Source organism: Miniopterus schreibersii (genome assembly GCF_964146895.1).
Source record: "Miniopterus schreibersii genome assembly, chromosome: 18".
Classification (NCBI taxonomy): domain Eukaryota; kingdom Metazoa; phylum Chordata; class Mammalia; order Chiroptera; family Miniopteridae; genus Miniopterus; species Miniopterus schreibersii.
Window position 1 is genome coordinate 40,398,801 of NC_138121.1, and position 21,074 is coordinate 40,419,874.

A 21,074-nucleotide genomic window follows, 5' to 3' on the forward strand; every position below is an offset into this window, starting at 1 on the left:
AGCAGGTGGAACTGTGGGGAGCTTGAGGCAGCAGCTGTGTGCCAGCCTGTGTGAAGTATTTCAAGATCCGAGTGACCACAACAGGCTGACAGACCAGACAGGTGCGTGCACGTCCACGCGTGTACACACACCCACAAGCACACACACACACTGTGTCCTGCTTCCCCTTCTCTGTCGCTGCCAGTGGCCTTCCTCAAATGAACTCTGGAACCACAAACACAAATGCAAATCCACATTCTACCTGAGCCAGTTATTCTCTGACCCACTTTCTTTACCTGTAAAAGGGGATCCCTACCTGGCAGGGTGAGGTGAGAATTTAGTTTGGCACTGGGCCTGGCTCCACAGTGACAGCCATCCCCAAGCTCAAGCCTGCCATCTCTTCTGTCACCCCACACCAGGTCTCCTTGCTCTTGCACTTGGATGGCAGTGCGGGGATTCTCTTCTTTAATTCCCCAAAGAGCTTTTTCAAATATCAAAGCATCACCTCGGAATTTCTTGGGCTGGGTCCTTCATTTTTATTGTAAAGCCTCCCAGGAGGTTATGACGCGAGCCTCCAACTCTGACCGCCGTTTTCCACACTGAGACACAGGGAACCACTTCGGGCGCACCAGAAGCAAAAAACCACCAGCCAGGACGGATTCGGATTCAGTCTATCCGGCTTGGGGTTGTCCGGAAATCCGCAGCTTTGGGGAGCTCTTGGGTTTGGACACGCTAGCGAGGGGCTGTGCCGCCGGCAGCCTTGGAGCCCGGCTGAGGAACCCCAGGCGGCAGGGCGAGCGGAGCGGGGACCAGGGCCTCCACGCCCCTCCTCCCAGCCGTCGCCTGCGCACCGCCTCCTCACCTGGCCCCACCCGCGTGTCGCTCTGCAAAACAGGGTCTAGGTCCCGGGCGCAGGAGGCTCGGAGCCCGCGCGCCCCGCCCCCGTCCCAGCCCCACAGCTGTCGCGAACACTCGTCGCGGGGGCACGCAACTCGCGCGAGAACACGTCCGGGCAGGCCCGCCCCTGCGTAGAGCGGAAGTTCCGGAGCGCTGGGCGCGCGGACGGGACACGCCAGCCCGCGCCAGCGCGCCTCAAGTGCGCAGGCGCGCGGCACCCTTTCCGGCCGGTCTTCTCCCGGGCCCCTGAAGGCAGCGGCCGTTGGGTCCTATGTCACGCCGAGCCCTCCGGAGGCTGAGGGGGGAACAGCGCGGACAAGAGCCCCTCGGGCCCGGCGCCCTGCCATTTGGCTTCCGTGATGACGATGATGCGGAAGAAGGACCAAAGCGGGGGCCAGGTGGCCAGCGCTCCCGGGGCACAGGGAAGGAGGGCGTCCGAGTCAACAACCGGTTCGAGCTGGTGAGCGGGGTTGCCTGGGGTGGGGGCGACGGGGCCGGGGGCGGTGTGGGAGGCGGTCTGCGCGGGGCGAGGGCGTGACGTCACGGGGCGGGGCGTCCTAGGGGCCGGGCTGCTGTGCGGAGGGCGGGACGAAGGGGGTGGGCCGTGCATGGCGGCGGGACAGAGGTCGGGGTCACGTCGCATTTGGGCCACTGTTTGGGGCGGGGCAAGTGGGTCTGGGCTGCAGCGCAGTGGGCGTGGTCGCCAGGTTGAGGGTGGGGCAGCAGCTTGCTGGGCGGGGTGCCGAGGGGCGGGGCCGCAGCGCGGTGGGCGGGGTGCCGAGGGGCGGGGCAGCAGCTTGCTGGGCGGGGTGCCGAGGGGCGGGGCCGCAGCGCGGTGGGCGGGGTGCCGAGGGGCGGGGCAGCAGCTTGCTGGGCGGGGTGCCGAGGGGCGGGGCCGCAGCTTGCTGGGCGGGGTGCCGAGGGGCGGGGCAGCAGCTTGCTGGGCGGGGTGCCGAGGGGCGGGGCCGCAGCGCGGTGGGCGGGGCTTTCCTTCTCGGGGCCTTGGGGGCCCTTCCCTTGAGGTCCGTCTCTAGACCAGGCATTTGCAGGGCCCTTGCAGACATTCTCCTTTACTCCTCACAACGGGGATATGGAGTCTTGCTCATTGTTGCGTCCCCTACAGCCAGGTGTCAGGCACACCGGTGTCTCCTTAACGCTGGCCGCACTGTGATCTTGCACTGTGTGCCTTATCTTGTTCTCGCTTTCCCGATCGCCTTGTGCGGGCACGTAACCTGTGTCTCCTGCATTGTGTGAGTGCCCAGTGTGTGCATATACTTAGCTGTGTTCTTTCTGTTGAGGTTTAGCTTGGCATAGAGCTTGTTAGGAACTTGAATTCCTTAAAACACCGTAGACTCCCAAAAGGGGCTCAAAAAATAGGATTTTTTTTTTTTTTAAAGGAAAGGAGCATGACTTCATAATAGGAAACCAGCACCCAGCTTCACGGAGAGGCATTGGTGGCACCATTAGTTGAATGCTGGGGAAAGCGTGGGTGCCGCTTTCTCCATAACTCCCATTGTTTGGAGGAAATGTCCACGGGAGGTCTCATTCCAGCTTCCTCCCTTTGCCACAAGATCTTAACCAGCCAGACCACAGTTGGACCCCTGGCATCCTGCTGCTGCCACACAAAGGAAGGCATCAGAGGCAAGAATCACTGTTACTGGTGGATCTGTTACAGACCCCGTTATGGTAGAATTCCAGTGTCTTCAAATCAGATGCTCTTTAATAAACAAAGACTTACAGATTTGCTACATAGACACGTGTAACACACTCCTGAGTTTTATCCTTCCACGTGGAAATCTTCACTGGTGAAGAAAGCAAAACCAGAGAACACGAAACTTGTTCCGGCTTTCTCTTCTCTGCTCCTTTCCCACGGAGGGGCAGGCCCAGTTTGCCTTTCAGTCCCATCAGTGGAAAATCACAAGCACAGCATGGTCCCAGTTTTATTTCATAATTATTGCAGGGTTGCAAGGTTAGAGTAGATTTTTTTCTTTTGAGCTTTATATTTTTCAGATGTTCTAAATTGAACATACAGTTTTATTTATTTATTTTTTGACTTGAGTGTCCAAAATTGGGTTCATCAGATCTGGTTCTTGTTCCATGGTGGCCTCTTTTGTTTATTAATTTGTTAGCTGAAGGGCTAGAGCTTTTCCAGTAACTTGTACCCATCTCTGCTCTTCCCCCTGTCGCCATCTCTCCTCATAGTGTGTGGGTTGGTGTACCTTAAGTGTGTGCCACTGTGTTTAGTGTGTGTGTGTGTGTGTGTGTGTGTGTGTGTGTGTGTTTAAGGTGTGAGTGTTCTGGCACTTTTTCCTGTTCGACATTGTGATTTTAAGACTCATCCGTGTGTTGTGTGTGAGTGTGGGTCCTTTTCACTGCCATTCGAGGGTCCATGGTGTGAGATCTTTGCCCTGGGTGGTGCTTTGAGTGGGGAATAAGTTGTGATGCTCAGGTTTTCTGCATTATGCCAGCTCTGAAGATAGGACACCATGGGCCACCTGTGCCCCAGCACTCTCTGTGGCTTATTGAGTGAAGGAACCCTGAATCATGACTTGTTCAGATGGTTGGCACTGTGGCCTGTGAGGCATAACACATTCCTTTTCCTTCCTCCACAACCTCAGAGTGGCCTTGAAGGTGCCCACCCAGGAACTGCTCTCTTCTCTCCTTGCTGACGTGCCTCTCCGTACCACCAGGATGCACTTGTAACCAGGATGCACACATGGCATCCTCTTCTCTCCCTTTCATTTCTGCAGATTAACATTGAAGATCTTGAGGAGGGGCCTGTGGTGAACGGAGAGAGGTGTGATGGTCCGCTTACAGATGCTGTGGTGTCAGGGAGCAAAAGGAGGTCCCAGAGTGGAAGTGCCGAACCCAAGAAGGATGGAGAGGTGGATGATGGAACAGCGCCCCTGGAGCAGGTGTGGGGCCGTGTGGGGACCAGGGGTGCCCAGCCACACACACTCTGCTGTCATTTTCTGAATTTCATCTTGTTAATTGCCCAGTTGACCCCAAATTTCCTGGGTAGTTGTGATCAGTTGTACTTGAAATCTTCAAGACTGATAGCCATCACGGGTGCTATATCCAGGGTCCTCTAGACAAATTTCCCCAGCATGAGATTCGTCTCCCTCATATTGGGAGAGTTCCCCTGCTCAGCGGGTGTGTGCTTTTCATGAATACGCATCTGGGACTCAGGCCAGGTAGACAGCCCTGAGTGGACGTGCCTTGAAGAAATATGTAAGCCAGGTTAGTTTTTTGTTCTCTGTGGCACACGGGAGGGTCTCTCCGGAGACCTTTTGCTCATTGATTCAACAAGTGCTTTAGAGAGGCTCCTGGGTTCTAGGGACAACTCTTTGCCTTCCAGGGGCCCCTAGTCAAGAGCGGGACATGGGTGGACTGACAACTACAGTTGGGGAGACCTGATGAGTGTGGGGGGTGGAGGAGACAGACTGAGCTGGGGGTGCTCCCCAAGGAGGAGAGGGCCAGGTGAAGACTTGATAGGTGTTCAGGCAGGTGGACATGGGTGTGGGGACTGCGGTGTGGGGCCCAGTCTCCAGGTGACTGAGCGAGGCAGGAAGACTGGTTAACAAAGTGAACAGTGAAATCAGAGGGCTGGTGGGTGGGTGTTAGAACCGTATGAGCTTCATGAGGTCACAGGGAGCCCTGAAGTGGAAGGTGGAGGCTGGACTAGAGTCAGCAGACTGTTGGGAGGTGTTTGTTGTCGAAGAGAAGTAGGTGAGGTCACAGGACATTCAGGAAGTGAAAGGGAGGGGACACCAAGCCTGTGTCCTATGTCACTGTGTCCCTCTGTAGCTTCTGCTTTGATTCTCAAGGTTTAAGATCTCATCTTCTGCCCAGCTGGGCATGGCTCAGAGGTTAAGTGTCGACCTAGGATCATTGATGTTTCTGTCTCTCTCTCTCCCTCTCCTTTCCTCTCTCTGAAATCAATAAAGATATATTAAAAAAAAAAAAAAAATCTCATCTTCCCTTTCCATTGATTAAGACGTGCTTTTTTTATTAGTCAAATGCAAGTGGCAGATTCCGAAAGAAGAAAAAGAAACAGAAAAATAAGAAAAATTCTGCAGGAGAAGCTCTGGTACGTCTGGCTAACACCTTGTCTGTTGTCTTCTGGCTGTTCTCAGGGTGCCGTTGGAAGCTGTTTTTGTTTGTTTGTTTGTTTGTTTGAAGCAAACATATCCTCCAGGTTTTATTGTCATATAATAAAGTTATGAAGCTTAGAACTTGGATCCCTTGACCCTTTCCCTTACCTGCTCCCAGCGCAAAATGCTCTCATGTCTTAATGGCCAGCATTTCTCAGACCTGCAGTTGGGCTCCACACATTCAAGCCGCAGCACGATCTTTGCAGTTTTAGCCCTTTTGCAGAAAATTGGCTTAGTTTGCCCACCACAGCTACTGCTTCCTGTCATCATCACCTTCCCTGTGTATACAGCTGGTCCTTGCCCTTCTTGTACTGTGTCACCCTGTGGGGCTGGCGCCTGCCAACTTCTTACAGAAAGTCAGGAAGGTGTTAGTGACGTCACCATGTTTTCAAGAGCACTGTCAGCACAAACAGGAAAGCAGGTTGTTTTTATTTGATATTTCGGTTCTTTCCCACTAGGAATATAACTGATTCAGAAATCAGAGAAATGAAAAGGGGAAATTACTTACCGATTTAGCTGTTTTGTTTGTTCACTTCATTCCTTGAGGGTTAGAGCCCCACTCTGCATCCAAAATGATGCTCTTGGGCAACAGAACCCCTCCTCACCCTGCTGCACCTGTGTCCTGACCTTTGTCTGGTGCTGAGGTGTAAATGCCTCCAGCAACCGTGTGTCTGAAAGTGTATTTCCATATTGCCCCTAGACCTCGTCCTTGTGTTTGTCTCAAAAAGAGGTGGTGGTTTTTTGTCTGTTCAGTCAGAATCTCCAGTCCCAGCTCAGTTACCTGAGGAGGTGAGTGCACCTGTGTGACTAGATATGTGGGCTTGTGACTCAGATATTCAAGAGCCCTTCTGGCTCTGTGATTCTGTCTATTCTGAGCGTTCTCTTATGAAGAACCTCTCCTTCCTTCTCAATTATATGCTTGTCTTTCAGGAAGTAAACTGTCTAATAGTTGTTCTTTGTAAAAATGAATTGTGTAGTTATTGGTTGTTATAACGTGTATAATAAAGCGAGGGTGGTGATTAATATGTTGTTTTGGGGCCTTTAGGAAAATGGGCTGGAAGACATTGATCGCATCTTGGAGAGGATTGAGGACAGCAGTGGCCCTCACCACCCCAGCCCGCCCCCTCTGAGTTCGAGGAAGCATGTCCTGTATGTGGAGCACAGGTACTTCCTCCCTCCTGGTCCTCACTGCAGACTCTGTGGAAGAAAAAAGTTTACTATCTTTATTTAAAAGTGATATGAGTACATTATCAAGCATTTAGGAAATAGGAACATGAGAAAGAGGAAAAGGGGATGCCTCTGTTTCTGAGGACCTTTCACTTTTAGCTTTATGTGTGGGAATGCTGTTGACGAAAGATGTCATTCTGGGATAAATGATTCATCTCTTGTTCTTGAAGATGTTGAATGAAACTCTGTCCTCACTGCAGAGATTGTTCCTAAGTCTGTGGGTATCCCGACATAGTCCAGTTCTTTCGCTGCCCTTACTCCAAGAGTAGTGGACAGCCTCGGGTCTGCCTCAGTCAATGGTGGTAGAGAAAGCAGGCCTACAAGTTGTCTTTGACACCAGAATTGCTGTTTACCTCGCTGGATTTTATATGACTTGCTAAAATTCCCAGAATTGTTGTAAGAGAACACAATTTTAGTTTTCTTTTAAATTTTTCAATTCTCTAGACACTTGAATCCAGACACAGAACTGAAAAGGTATTTTGGCGCTCGAGCTGTCCTGGGGGAACAAAGGTAAGATCAAAATGGGTTATATTCTCAGTTAAAGGTGGAGGTGGTTCTCAAAGCCAAGGTGAAAAAATGAGGCCCTCAGGATGCCTAGTTAAGAGGGCCCTGAGAGGGTGTCCAGGGAGAGGCTGGAGTTTGACCTTGTCTGTGGCATCAGGCTCGCTGCCCTCTGTAGCAGAGGCTCTGAGAATCCTTAAATTTTGAGCTTCTAGCCCTGGAATCTTTGGCAGGTTCATTGCTTCCCAGTCAGTAGCACAACTGACATGAAGTTTTGTTTCTGGGACAATTTTGATCTTTGTTATTGTAACAGTTCTTAGTGGTTGGCACCCCACGGTAGATGCAATGAGAGGTGCTCAAAGCATGAGAGTCTGTTTCTGGGACTTTCTGTGGGAGGCACAGGGTCTGCCTTCAGTGCTCCTTCACATCCAGGGCCTGGGAGCTTTCACACCAACAGGAGCTTCTCAAGTTCATTTTCTTTATGATTATAGAGTTAAATACTTTAAAAAATTTAAGCAACTCAAGATTGTCTACTTTGACAGCCCCCAAAAGACAACCATCCAGGACAGATCGCTGCACCACCCCAGGATCCCCAAACACCCTGTCTGTGCACATGTGGGTGCACGGGGACTGCACTTCACCCTGGGGGACAGGTGTTAGGCTGTGTGTGGCTGTGGTCCCCCTGCATCTGTGCCAACATTTCTAGTGAAATTGCCCAGGACTGGGTATTCCCAGCCACATATCACCCTGTCAGCCTCCAGAAGAGTTGTACAGCTGTACCTGCTCAGCACCTCAGTGTTCCTTCCTCTGACCTGCACCAGGTTTAAAAATCTGTCATTATGTGTACCCAGAAAATCATCTTGATAATTTGACTTTTCTTCGATTATGAGTAAGGTTGACTATTTTTTCCCTGTTATTTGCTCACACTTTCCTTGCATTTTATAATGGTTTTCACTTTACATTTTGCTTTTATTTTTGGTGTTATTTAGGACACAAGGGTTTCTGACTTTGTCTTCTTTTTGGAATATTGACAAAAAACACTTTACTTTAGAATGTTCCTCCCTGTCACCTGGATTGCCCTGGACTGTCATTCTGCCTGTCCCCACCTTTTCTTCATGTGTTTGCATCTGCTTGGACTGTCTTTGCCATTTCTTGACATTTTCACTTGGTCTTATTTCTGTGTGAGTTAAAGTCAGTAATTAGTTAGTAGTAATTACATTTAGCTTGGTCGGCATGGCTCGGTAGTTGAGCATCGACCTGTGAACCAGGAGGTCATGGTTCAATTCGTAGTCAGGGCACGTGCCTGGATTGCGGCTCGATCCCCAGTGGGTGGTGCGCAGGAAGCCGCTGATCCATGACTTCCATCATTGATGTTTCTATCTCTCTCTCCCTCTCCCTTCCTCTCTCTGAAATCAATAAAAACATATATTTTAAAAAAGTAGTAATTATACTTATTGCTTTTATTGTGTTATACTCGTTTATTTATTTAAAAACTTAAGTCCTACCAAAGGGCTTCCTTGAGAATGGCTCCCTCCTCATCTGTTCTGCCCCTCATTTCTTGCCTGCTCCTCATGTGCTTCTGATCATAGTCCCTAGTGGTTACTCAGAATCTCAGCCACTATGCACTGCTCTTTCTTCGGTTCTCTGCTGACATCCTACTGTGACAGGCCTGGCTGGCTCACTTGCCCTCCCCTCTGTTTCACCTCTGAGGCTCCCCTGCCCCACCTCCTACACAGTTAAAGCTGCCTCAGGCCTCTGTTCTGTGCAGATGGTCCCTGCAGGGCTGGGCTGTCCCTGGTATTCCATAGATGGGACAGTTCCAACATTCAAGTTATTCTCCTTTGGGCTCCTGCTGCTTGCCCAAAATCCTCACACAGTTTAGTTTCCTTCAGATTTGACTCAGCTTTTCTTGTACAATTGTCTTTTCCCTTGCAGGTTCTGACTTTCTTACTGGGAGCAGAAACATGCTTTTTATCCTGTTCCTAACACAGTTCAAATTTTTACTCATTTTTTTTTCCCTTAAAGGAAATACTTCAGATTATCAAAAAAGTATAGAGAATGCCCATTACTCAGCTTAAAAAACAAAACATTCCCTGGCTGATGTGGCTAAGTTGGTTGTATGTCTTCCTGTGCACTGAAAGGTTACCAGTTGGATTCCCGGTCAGGACACATGCCTGGGTTGTGGGCTTGATCCCCAGTAGATGGCATGCAGGAGGCAGCCGATTGATGTTTCACTATCACATTGATGTCTCTTTCTCTCCCTTACTTTCTCCAAAAATCAATAAAAATAATAAATAGTAAAAAAATAAGAAAGAAAAAAAAGAACAAAATGTCACTGATGAGCAGAAACCCCTCCCTGCAACTGGGGCTCTGGGTTGCAGAGAGATGCCCAGGTGTAGGGCTGGGGCCCTTGGCCCCTAAGGGAGGGCCGTCCACATCAAGGTCTATGGAGCTGTGCCCGCTGCCTCCCCACTGCCCACCTGCTCTCCTATCAGGCTTACTTTCTCCCAGAACCTGAAGTTGGTGCTGATGTTAGGGTACTTTCAGATCTCTTCCCTTTCCAAACCTGTTGCACTGGGGAGTCCCAGGACAGGTGAGACGGAAACGGGCCTTGAGGTGGAGGTCGGATGTCCGCCCTCTGTGTGGCCTTGTCCTGTCAGTGCCCCCCAGACGCAGCTCGTGAGTCCACAAGGTGCCTGTAGGCTCACTCATTCCTGTCGTCTCTAGTTGAGGTTTTGAACTCTTTCGTTTTACCTTCCCTGACACTTTGCTGGGCTGCAAATTCCCTGTTTCTTTTCTTTCTCTGGCCATCTGGTTATTTAGATCACGGGCCCCAGCAATCTGGCAGTGGTCACATTCAGTTATTGCCGTATTTTGTCCTTGTCATGTCTGTGGAAGAGCGGCCCCCCCCGCCCACCTGAGATTTTGCTCCCACAGCCCAGCAGAGTTTGGGCAGTGTAGGTGAAGCTGTGCCATATCCTGTTCTCCACAGGCCGAGGCAGAGGCAGCGTGTGTACCCCAAGTGTACGTGGCTGACGACCCCTAAGAGCACCTGGCCCCGGTACACCAAGCCAGGTGAGGGGCTGTGGAGGTGCGGGGGTTGTATGGTGGCCGACACGGCATGATTGGGGTCTGAGCCCATTGGGCCAGGCCAGTCCTCTGTTTATGCAAAGCTGTGTGCAGGTGTGTGGCCAAGTGCCTGGTGTGGTGCTGGAAGAGAGACACCCCATGTTGGGGCACAGACACCCCCCCACACTCCAACTGTGTGTCTTCTCACCCATGTTTTTTTATTTGTTTTTAAATACATGTTTATTGATTTTAGAGAGAGGAAGGAAGAGGGAGAGAGAGAGAGAGAAACATAATGAGGAGAGTCATTGATCGGCTGCCTCCTGCACGCCCCTGACCTGGGACCGAGCCCGCAACCCTGCATGTGCCCTGACCAGGAATTGAACTGTGATCTCCTGGATCCTAGGCCAGCGCTCAACTGCTGAGCCACGCCCGGCCAGGCTCAACTATGTTTTAATGCAGCTTTTTTCTACTCACTTTTTCTTGTGGATACTATATCATAGGAAGCAATCAGGTTCCTTTTTAAAAAAAATATGTTTTTATTGATTTTAGAGAAAGAGGAAAGGAGAGGGAGAGAGAGATAGAAACATCAGTGATGAGAGAGAATCATCGATCAGCCACCTCCTGCATGTCCCCTACTGGGGGTTGAGCCCACAACCCAGGAATGTGCCCTGACTGGGAATCAAACTGTAACCTGGTTCATGGGTCAACGCTCAACCACTGAGCCACACCAGCCGCACTCAAGTTCATTTTTTAAGTGTGATATTTTATATTTTGTTGCAAACTAGTAAGTACACATAATTTAAATAAAAACAGCAACAGTGCGGAAAGGTGTGGGGTGTGGTTAAGTGTCCTGTCAGGGCTGCTTGGCTGGACGGCCTGGAGGAGCACCTGGGAGCCCTCAGGCTAGGGCAGGAGATAGGGGAGGGAAGCCATGAGCATGGGCAGAGATGGAGACGTGAGCTGTGTGTCATGTGGCACGTGGTCTTGGTGTGGCAGTCAGAGTGTGAGCCAAGGGTGACCCAGAGCCACTGACCTATTTCATGAATGTGCTGAAGGGAGACTAGAGTTTCCAGGTTCATCAGCAGAAACGACCCTGTACCCCAAAGCTGAGCATGAAGAGCAGGGAGAAAGGGCATCTGGTCGTGGTTACAATCACATCGCCTCCATGCCCACACAGCCCCTGTACTGTTGTCCTGGGTGTTGGTGCTCTGTCCACACTCGTTGGGGGAGAAACGTTTTTGTAGGAAAAGAGCAGAGAGGGTACAGGCAGTCAGCCTTGGAGCTGAGGACAGCGCTCGGCTGGCGGAACCAGTGCTTCGATGTGGCAGCTTGAGCTGAGTACACACAGAGGTTCCTCACCAAGAGCACCTTAAGGGGCCTGACCTGGTGTCCTCCCCAGGCCTGTCGATGCGGCTGCTGGAGTCCAAGAAAGGCCTGTCGTGCTTTGCATTCGAGCACAGCGAGGAGTACCAGCAGACGCAGCACAAGTTCCTGGCTGCCGTGGAGTCTATGGAGCCCAACAATATCGTGGTGCGTGAGTCCCACAGGCAGGGCCTGGGTGGCAGGTACCATGCTCAAGGGACGGTGCTTCTGGAAGCTCGCCGCTGTCTTCCAGTGTGGGGACTGGGCCACGGGGAGGGGCTGAGGTGGAGACACCTGGGCAGAGTCCCGAGCTGCCACTTCAGTCAGGTTAGGGATTTGGCTTCACAACCGTGTCAAACACCATTTGAGCTGGGGAATACCATGAATCAACCCTGGTGATATTTTCCCCGAGGCTTAGATGCCTGAAAGAAAGACGTGCCCAGGGGTCTGGTGCCTTCGATGTTGTCCCCGGAGGGCCCTGACCACAGCCATGGTCAGCTTCCCTTCTTGCCTCATAGGTTCTGCTGCAGACAAGCCCCTATCACGTCGACTCACTGTTGCAGCTTAGCGATGCCTGCAGGTTTCAGGACGATCAGGAGATGGCGCGAGACCTCATAGGTGAGAGCTCCTTGCACCCGGGTCCTGCTACAGAGCCTGCGCGTCCCCTCCCATGAGGGTCTCTCTCACAGGCTGGCAGCATAGATGCCATTTGGTAAAATGCCAGGATATTGTTCAAATAACAGTTTTATTTAGATATAATTCATGTTATATGAAATACTCCCATTGAAAATATACAGTTCAGTGGTTTTTAATAAATGCCAGAGTTGCACAGCCGCATAGATCCTAGACCATTTTCATTACTTAAAAAAGAAATCCCAACTCATCAGTCACCTGATCCCCAGCCCCTGGCTGCCACTGGTCTGCTTTGTCACTGATTTTGCCTGTTGACGTTTCTGATCAGTAGAATCATGGAAACGTGTCTGTCTGGCTTCTTCATTCACCACAGTGTCTCCAAGGCTGGGTGATGTTCCGCTGTGTTACGGACCATGTTTTGTGACCCACCAGCACTTGACAGACACTGGGTTGTCCCCATGCTGCGGCCCTTGTGAATGAGCTGCCAGGACTGTGTGTGAGTTTCGTGAGCTTGTGTGTTTGCATTCCTCTGGAATCTGATTGTGGCTGGTTCGCATCCATGTGGGTGAAGTAAACACAGAGTGGCCTCGGTGATCCCCAGGGTTGCATTTGTGCTGTCACTTTCCCAAATCCTAGTTACCTGACCTCCTTCCTTCCAGAGCTTTCCTTGTTGCGAGCCACAGAGGATGGGGTTGCAGTTGCCGCGCGGTGGCTGTGACGCCCTCCCCTGGTGTTTGTGTGGCCCGCAGAGAGAGCACTGTACAGCATGGAGTGTGCCTTCCACCCCCTGTTCAGCCTCACCAGCGGGACCTGCCGGCTGGACTACCGCAGACCTGAGAACAGGTGAGCTGGGTGCCCTGAGGGGTTTTACTCATGCTCACTGCTCTTTCTGTTGGGCATTGAAGCTTTCACAGGTGACAGGAGAACCAGGGTTGGGAGCAGGAACAGGTAGCATGAGCTGTCTGCAAGGGGTCCCACCAGGTGGCTTGGACCAGGCATCTCACTATATTTAAAGTTTGAATGCAGGAGGGCTGGGCTCAAGAATGGTGGGATTGGCTGGCCTGAGGTAAAATTTGTTATAAGTGATCCTAGCCCTGGCCGGTTTGATTCAGTGGTTAGAGCGTCGGCCTGCTGACTGAAGGGTCCCAGGTTCGATTCCAGCCAAGGGCACGTACCTTGGTTGCAGGCTCCATCCCCAGCTCTCGTCAGGGCGCGTGCGGGAGGCAACCAGTTGATGTGTCTCTCACATCGATGTCTCTCCCCTTCCTTCTCCCTCCTGCTCTCTCAGAAAAGCAATGGGAAAAATATCCTTGGGTGAGGATTAAAAAAAGAAAATCAGTTAAAAAAGAAGTGAGCCTAGTAAGCCACTGTACCACGATTGGGTCTGTAATCGTGTTTCCTGGTATCTCTGGATAAAAGGACCTGTGCCAGCAAGACTAGCATGCTCTTCAGTGTTTTGTACTTGGGTGTGTGACTCCTTTTTATGTTGAATCCTCACCCAGGATGTTTTTTCCATTGCTTTCCAGAGAGAGAGTGGAAGGGGGAGAAAGAGAAACATCCATTAGTTGCCTCCTGAACTCGTCCCAATGAGGGCCAGGGATGGAGCCTACAACCAAGTTTCATGCCCTTGGCCAGAATTGAACCCAGGACCCTCAGTCCACAGGCCGATGCTCTAACCACTGAGCCAAACCGGCCAGGGCGAGTGTGTGCAATTCTTAAGCGAGTAGCTCAAATTGAGCCCAATTCTGTTTTCCTGCAGTGAACTGTTATGTGCATGGGGCCCTCTTGTCTTGCAGAAACTTCTGCCTCCCTGAACCACCCCTCTCAGGCCCTGAATGGCTTCAGCAGCCTCCCCGCTGACCTCAGCCTGGTCTTCAGGGCCATGGTGCAGTGGACGTGTCCTCTGTCCTGGAGCTGTCCTTGGTTGTCAGCAGCGTGGGGCATTTCTCTGTTGATTTTGTTTGTTGGCCTTATCTCTCCAGTTAAATTTCTAGTTCCTTGAGACCAGTTGTACGATACTAGCATTTCTGGGCATTAACTGGGCAGTAAGTGTTGATAAAAATAAGGGCCCACTGGGATCATTCTAGTCACAAACTTGACACATCACTGCTGCTGCTACTGTTGAAACGTGAGGATAAATTAAGGTCATAATGACAGATTGTAGCTCTCTTCATGTAAATGATAAAAGGTTAAACTCAAGATAAAGGTTTGAACTAACAGATAAGCTTGGTTTTCTGTACATGGATACACACATAACTCAAACAACAGGCAGAGCACCAGCTTCTCTGCAAACACAGGAACATCTTCGAACACTCATGGTAATTAGGCCACACAGGAAATGCTGACAAAGCCAGCACAAGAGGGTGGATGGTGTTGGATGAGACTCCTGGGCAATGTGGATTTTCTGCCTACTGTCACTCTGGCTCATGAGGAACTGTTTGGGTCTAGGAGCTTCTACCTGGCCCTATACAAGCAGATGAGCTTCCTGGAGAAGCGGGGCTGCCCGCGCACAGCGCTGGAGTACTGCAAGCTCATCCTAAGGTAAGTGTCCCAGACTGGGCTGCACTCTCTCAGGGACAGTGCTTTCAGGGGCCATAGGTCGGCAACATCCACATGGGCCCACTCTGGGTTTTGTCTCCTTCTGCCCTCCCTGCTCACGTGCTACCTCTGGAAGCCTTGAGCCCGATGAGGACCCCCTCTGCATGCTGCTACTGGTCGACCACCTGGCCTTACGGGCACGCAACTACGAGTACTTGATCCGCATGTTCCAGGAGTGGGAGGTAGGTATGAGGCTGCAGACACAGGCCCTGTACAGTCCTGTGCGTCCAGGGATGGCTGAGGGACCCCATGGCAAGGAGACCCCACCCCGTGCTTATGGCTCGGTGTTACTGAGACAGGAGCATTGAGTAGCTGTCTCAGTTATCAGATCGACTGTCGAGGTGTCAGTGCTCATGCTCAAGTCACCCGATTTCACTTAATAATGCCCCAAAGTGCCCGGCCAGTATGGCTTAGTGGTTGAGCATCGACCTGTGATCCAGGAGATCGATGTTTGATTCCTGGCCAGAGCACATGCAGGCTCGATCCCCAGTGGGATGGAGCCAATCAATGACTCTCTCATCATTCATGTTTCTATCTCTCTCTTCCTCTCCCTTCTCTCTGAAATCAATAAAGACATATTTAAAAAAATAATAACCATAATGACCCAAAGCACAAGCATCCTGATGCTGACGATTCATATCTGCCACAGAAGCCATAGGGTGCTTCATTTAAGTGAGAAGGTGAAAGTTCTCAATTAGGATAGAAAAAATCATATACTGAGGTTGCGAAGGTCTGCGGTGAGAACGAATCGACTACATGTGAAATTGTGAAGAAAGAAAAAGAAATTCATGTTGTTTTTGCTGTCATACCTCAAACTATCGTTCTATTTTATTGTTGTTGGTAATCTCTTACTCTGCCTAATTTATCAATTGAACTTGAGCACAGGTACGTATGTATAGGAGAGAGCAGTGTTTGTCGGGTTCAATACTGTCCACAATGTTAGGCATCCACTGGGGGTCTTAGAGTGCAACCCCCGTGGATGAGGGGGTGGCGACTGTGTCATTTCTGCGAAGGGAAAACCCCCAGATGTGAGCTTGTCGTTGTCACACTGAGTGCTGCAAGGATGTACCTTGTGCTCACTGTCTGAGAATTTTGCCTCTGGCTTTCACCCTTGTAGGCTCATCGGAACCTGTCCCAGCTCCCAAACTTTGCCTTCTCCGTGCCGTTGGCATATTTCCTGCTGAGTCAGCAGGCAGACCTCCAAGAACAGGAGCTCAGCTCCGCCAGGGAAAAGGCCTCTCTCCTGGTGCGACAGGCCCTCACCATGTTCCCCGGAGGTGGGTGCTCCCAGAGCCCCCACCCTTCCTGTCAGATCCACCCAAGTGATAGTGTCAAAATGGAGTCTCAGAGTGGCTTGGGGTTTTAGGATGTCTTTTGATGTTGGTAGTTTGAGAAAAACTTACTTTCTGAAGAAGGTGTGGCATTTTCTGTGGAGCAGAAAGTAAGCCCCTGGACGTTGGCAGAAGTGGAAATGGGAGGGGGAGTCAGCCAACTGAGCTTCACATTCTTGTCTTACAGTCCTGCTTTTTACTGATTTGAGGGACTGAGACATAAAGTTGTCCTGGGGCCTCACGGACAACCGTCCCATGGGTGTCGGTGTGCAAAGGTCTGCAGGCTTGTACCCTGGGTGGCAGTCAGCAACTTCTAGCACATCCTCAAAGGCATCTGTGACCTGGAAAAGGAGCCTGCAGTTGTGTGTGTGTGTCATCCCCTCAACCTCAGTTCTTGTGCCACATGCAGCTTCACAAGGAGGCATGATCCCTGCCCCTGGGGCTGATGTCCCAGGGCAGGGTGACTGGGGCTTTGTGTGAGGTGGTGCTAGAGAGAAAATAGGGCTCTGCAGGGGAGGAGACCCAAGCTGCTCAGGCTCCTAGCCTCCAGGTAAGGCACAGGGCAGAGCCACCCTGCTGGTCAGAACAGAGCTTGAATGCTGCTTTAGCTCATCCCGGGGCAGTCCCTGGAAAGACTGGTTTCTCCCTCGGAGGTGCTACTGAGGGGTGGGTTGTGTTGTCTTTATGATGAGACTGTCCAGCACCCGTGCTTTTGGGGTCACAGGTGAGTCCCCTCAGATGCAGATGGGGCCATTGGGAAGCAGCAGGACAAAGGACCCCTCCCTCAGTGCCGGCCTATCGTACGTGACACGTCAGGCCTCTGCTTCCTCCCACAGTTCTAATGCCCTTGCTCGAGTACTGCAGCGTGCGGCCAGACGCCACTGTCGCCAGTCACCCTTTCTTTGGACCCAATGCCGAAATAAGGTAAAGACTAGAAGACACCCTCAGGGGCACGAATGCCTGCGTGTGCATAGTGGGAGCACCTGTCGCCCTAGCAGGCGCTGTCTGCACATCTGTGGGGGGCCTGGGTCCTGTGCCCATGTGGGGCTTCAGCCTGGCCTGTTGGACATGGAGCTGGTGGGCATGTGAGCAGCCTGCAACCCAAAGCACAAGGCTTCCCGAGGAGGAGGAGGGCAGGGCATGGGGTCCCTGTTCTTTTTATACTTTATGCTCCTATTAAGGAACTCATAGTTAGTAAAGACCACATACGGCCTACAGAAGTAAGCACCCATGTGCCCCACCCATGGGCAGTGGTATATCCCAGGTTGGCACCCCCCTCTCGGCAGCCTCTGTTCACTCCAGGCTTTGGGCACACCCAGGACATGTGCCAGCAGGTGCCAGCAGGCATGTGGAAGCCTAGACTTGGGCAGGAGGTTATGCTTACAGACCCTGCCTTCCTGCAGCCAACCCCCTGCCCTGAGCCAGCTGGTGAGCCTGTACCTCGGGCGATCCCACTTCCTCTGGAAGGAGCCCGCCATCATGAGCTGGCTGGAGGAGAACGTCCGTGAGGTCCTGCAGGCAGTGGATGCTGGGGACCCAGCTGTGGAAGAGTGTGAGAACCGGTGAGCTGGGACCAGGGCAGCCACGCAGCATCGGGCCTGATGGGGCCACGGGCGTAGAACAAGGCCCAGCTGCTCAGGGACCTTGGGCACAAATGTGGGTTCAGGTCAGGCCCCATTCCATAGGCTTTTCCTTTTTCCCCCTGGGCCCCAGGCGGAAGCTTCTCTACCAGCGTGCGCCCAGAAATATTCACCGTCACGTGGTCCTCTCTGAGATTAAGGAAGCTGTTGCTGCACTGCCCCCGGTAAGAAGCTGGGCTACCTGTGGGAGCAGGTGAGAGCTGGCCCCTTCCCTCAGGGCCCCCAACCTGTAGCCTGCTGCTTGGAGGTGACATCCTGACATCTTGGGCGAAGAGTGCATGTGTGAGGGTGGTGGTGTGTCCCACCCCTCACCCAAAGTCTTCAGTATGGTAAACACAGTCTGGCTGCTGTGGTCAACTCCAGCAGAAAGGTCCAATCTAGACCAGAACTGGCTGACAGGCTGCGGGGAATGGGGCAGAGGCACAGCACAGGGCTTGGCTGCATCTCTGTTTTGTTCCTTTCTGCAGGATGTCACCACGCAGTCTGTGATGAGCTTTGACCCTCTGCCTCCTTTGGATACCATCTACTCCTACATCAGGCCAGAGAGGTACCTCTCCACCTGCTGCTTGTTCCATTGCATTTTGGCTCTGATATCAGTGCTTTAGGCCCTGGGACTTGTTGCCTCCTCCAGATGTAGGCCCTTGGAGCAGAGTGGTTTGGGGTCATAGATCAGCTTTTCCAGGCATGAATGCTTTTCATTTATTTGTCTGACATAGGAGCATTGCTCTGTCAAGTTATATAGCAGGTGCTGGAAGCAAAAGTGAGGCCACCTCTGCCCTCGTGGTGAGTACAGTGCAATGGGGAAAACACGTCAGGTATAGAGTCTGGAAACTGCCACCAGAAACTGCTGGGAGAGAGTGGTGGGTATACTGAGATGCAAGGTGCCCTAACCAGGTAAAGAGGTGGACAGCTGCTGGGCATCCAGCAGAGGAGTCAGCGTGTGCGAAGTCTCATGTGGCTGGGCCAGAAAAAGTAGCACCAAGTGCACAGCTACAGGGTGTGTGTGGACGGCTTCTTTTTTCCTTCTGGTCTTTAAAGCTGAATAATTGCCTTACTGAGAGCCCATCACCACAGAGTCCTAGATCTGGAAGAGTCACCAACAGATTGTCTCATTTAAGGGAATATGACCTTTCAGACATGGGTAGAACACATTTTGTAGAATGAAGTCCTTTTTTTCCTCACCGGATTATAAAAGTTGGATTGCATGTTCATAAGGTAACACTTCTCTGTTAAAGTCTCCAATCGAGGTGGACATTATTGGTAGTGTCATGTATTCAGAAAAAAGCTGACATGCTGGACATCTTAGCACTGAGGAATGGCTGTAGGACTTTAATGACTCAGCATTGTCCCCCCCACCCGCACCTCCACCTCCAGCTCTGTAGCCCATGAGCTGTCAGAGCAAATGAAGGTCACTGCCAAAGGTCACCTCAGTATCTCATAGAGCTGGTTTGCAGTACCTCATTTCACCAGGAGGGGGGGGCTCTTCACTGAACACTTGCCTTGGAATCTCTTTTTTTTTTTTAATGGATAAGAGAGAGAGAGAAACATCAATGTGAGAGCAAAACCTCAAAATCAACTGCCTTCTGAACGCCCCCCACCAGGGATCAAACCTGAAACCTGGGCATGTATTCTGACCAAGAGTCGAACCGGTGATCTTTCCGTCTACAGAACAACACCCAACTGAGCACACCGGCCAGGGCTAGAATCTCTTTATACGATGAGTGTATGCTCCTTCAACTCTTAAGTGCTAAGGAGTACTTTGAAACCACAGCTTTTCTTATAAGCAAGGCACCTGTGCATTGACTGGTGTTCAGCCTTGCTGTGGCGGGCTCTGCTTTTCATTTGGTTAACAAGCCAGGTTTTAAAGGGCCAGCCCCCCACTCTGGAACAGTCTTGACCCCTGTTGCCTCTGGGTGCCCCCAGTGCACCCTGAGCTGATCGGAGTTGTGGCTCCCTGCCCCTGAGGTCCAGGCCCCATCTCAGCCCCCTCTCTCCAACTGCTGCCTTTCTGTCTCTGCTTCATTTCTTGACTGTTCTTTCTCTTTCAGGCTGAGTCCCGTCAGTCATGGAAACACAATCGCCCTCTTCTTTCGGTCACTACTGCCCAGTTACACCATGGAGGTATGGTGAGCACACCTTGGCCTGTCCAGAACCAGCACTGCTAGCAGCGGGGGCACCCAGTCAGCCTAGGAAACTGGACATGCCCACCTGAGCTTGTAGCTGCCAATTGGACAAAACCTCCTCAGTTAGCATGGCTGCTGGCACTCCCTCTAGTGGCCTGGCCTTGTTAGTTAGATGAAGGTGTGTTGCTACTAGGCCCCGGTTCCTAGACAGCCCTGCTCAGACAGGTCTCGTTGCCACAGGGGGAGAGGCCAGAGGACGGAGGAGCCGAGGGACTAGACCGCAACCAGGGCTTGAACAGGTTGATTCTGGCCGTGCGAGACATGATGGCCACCTTCCACTTCCACGACCCGGAGGCTCCGCACGAGGACCGTGACGAGGGGGATGGGGAGTGGGACTGAGCACAGAGATGCTGTGCCCACTCTGTACAATTATGTTCCTGATTTGTCTGGTCGGGATCGGCCAGTTCCCCGAAGTAAAAATGCCATGTCCCCTGCCTCTCCTGTCTCTCCTGTAAATGTGAATGGTTACACCTGCACATGTGAGCTCTCCTTTCCCAGGGCTGGGTCGGTGCCCAGTGCGAGGCAGGTAGGGCCCTGTGTGCTTCTGTTGGAACCAGGGACAGGCTAGCCCCGGAGGGGAGGGCTGGCTGGGTCCTCTGGCTGGGCACCATAGGTATAGTCTTTCCAGTTGGCAGAATGGTTCTATTGGAAAACATTGAGTCAGAGGGGGGGCCTGAGAGGTGGCAGCTCTGGGGAACGGAAGGGGCAAATATTGGGGGCATTTGATTTGCAGGGTGAACTGAACATGGTGCGGGCAGGCTTTTTGGCTGGGGAGGGTCCTGGCACACTTGGTTGGCCGCTGAGAACCACACAGGGCTGCTTGTGACCCAGAAGCCTCTTTGCTTCTGGAAGAATCCAGGGCACTGAGGTTGTGAGCTGGAGGTACCCTGTCTGTGGGCACCCTCCTGGCCCTGATCCCAAGTTCAAAGGAAATTAGACCACTCTTGGAACAAGGCACTGTGACCCAGCTCTGAGTCAGCCCTTTCTGAGGTTCTACTGGGACGAAAGCCAAGGGGGCAGGCAGCAACCCTGCATGGCTGTGACCCCTTCCTCACTGGTGTGGCCATGGCTGGACACATGCACCCCTCACTCTTCATGGAGCTTTTCGGGTCCCAGTTTCCCTGTGGAGCTCACTCGCATATTGAATGCTTATGTGTCGTGGGCCTACTGTCTGCCTGGAACTGTTCTTGGTGCTAGGGAGACAACAGTAACAAGATTGAGGGACTTACTGTTTTCACAGCCTCCTCATGTGTGAGTCAAACACGTCTCATGGTGGGACAAGCTCTTGGAACACTGTCCATTGCCGTTCCTCACGCAACTTCCCAGGGGCACCGGAGGTTGAATGATAGAATTGGCTTTAGGGTTATCTGATTTCTTTAGACATTTCCCTCATGACCATAACTAATCACAAAGTTGATTTTTTCCAACTCAGCTGTATCTGCTGTTTCCCTCCCACAGAGTCCCCAACAGGGAGTCCAATGGGAACCAGATGGGGAGTCC

General features: G+C 51.9%; 1 protein-coding gene across 1 annotated transcript; it reads left to right on the forward strand.

Annotated features, from left to right (window-relative positions):
• The first annotated feature begins 503 nt into the window (after positions 1-503).
• On the forward strand, positions 504-20,010 carry TCF25 (TCF25 ribosome quality control complex subunit). Its single transcript, XM_081117863.1, has 18 exons — positions 504-1,336; positions 3,627-3,791; positions 4,892-4,966; positions 6,076-6,194; positions 6,702-6,767; positions 9,751-9,833; positions 11,227-11,357; positions 11,708-11,807; positions 12,572-12,665; positions 14,271-14,363; positions 14,497-14,602; positions 15,538-15,697; positions 16,588-16,675; positions 17,155-17,313; positions 17,465-17,555; positions 17,859-17,938; positions 19,440-19,512; positions 19,755-20,010. The coding sequence occupies exons 1-18, from the start codon at positions 1,148-1,150 to the stop codon at positions 19,911-19,913; spliced, it is 2,031 nt and encodes a 676-aa protein (XP_080973989.1). The 5' UTR covers positions 504-1,147; the 3' UTR covers positions 19,914-20,010.
• Positions 20,011-21,074: the final 1,064 nt, after the last annotated feature.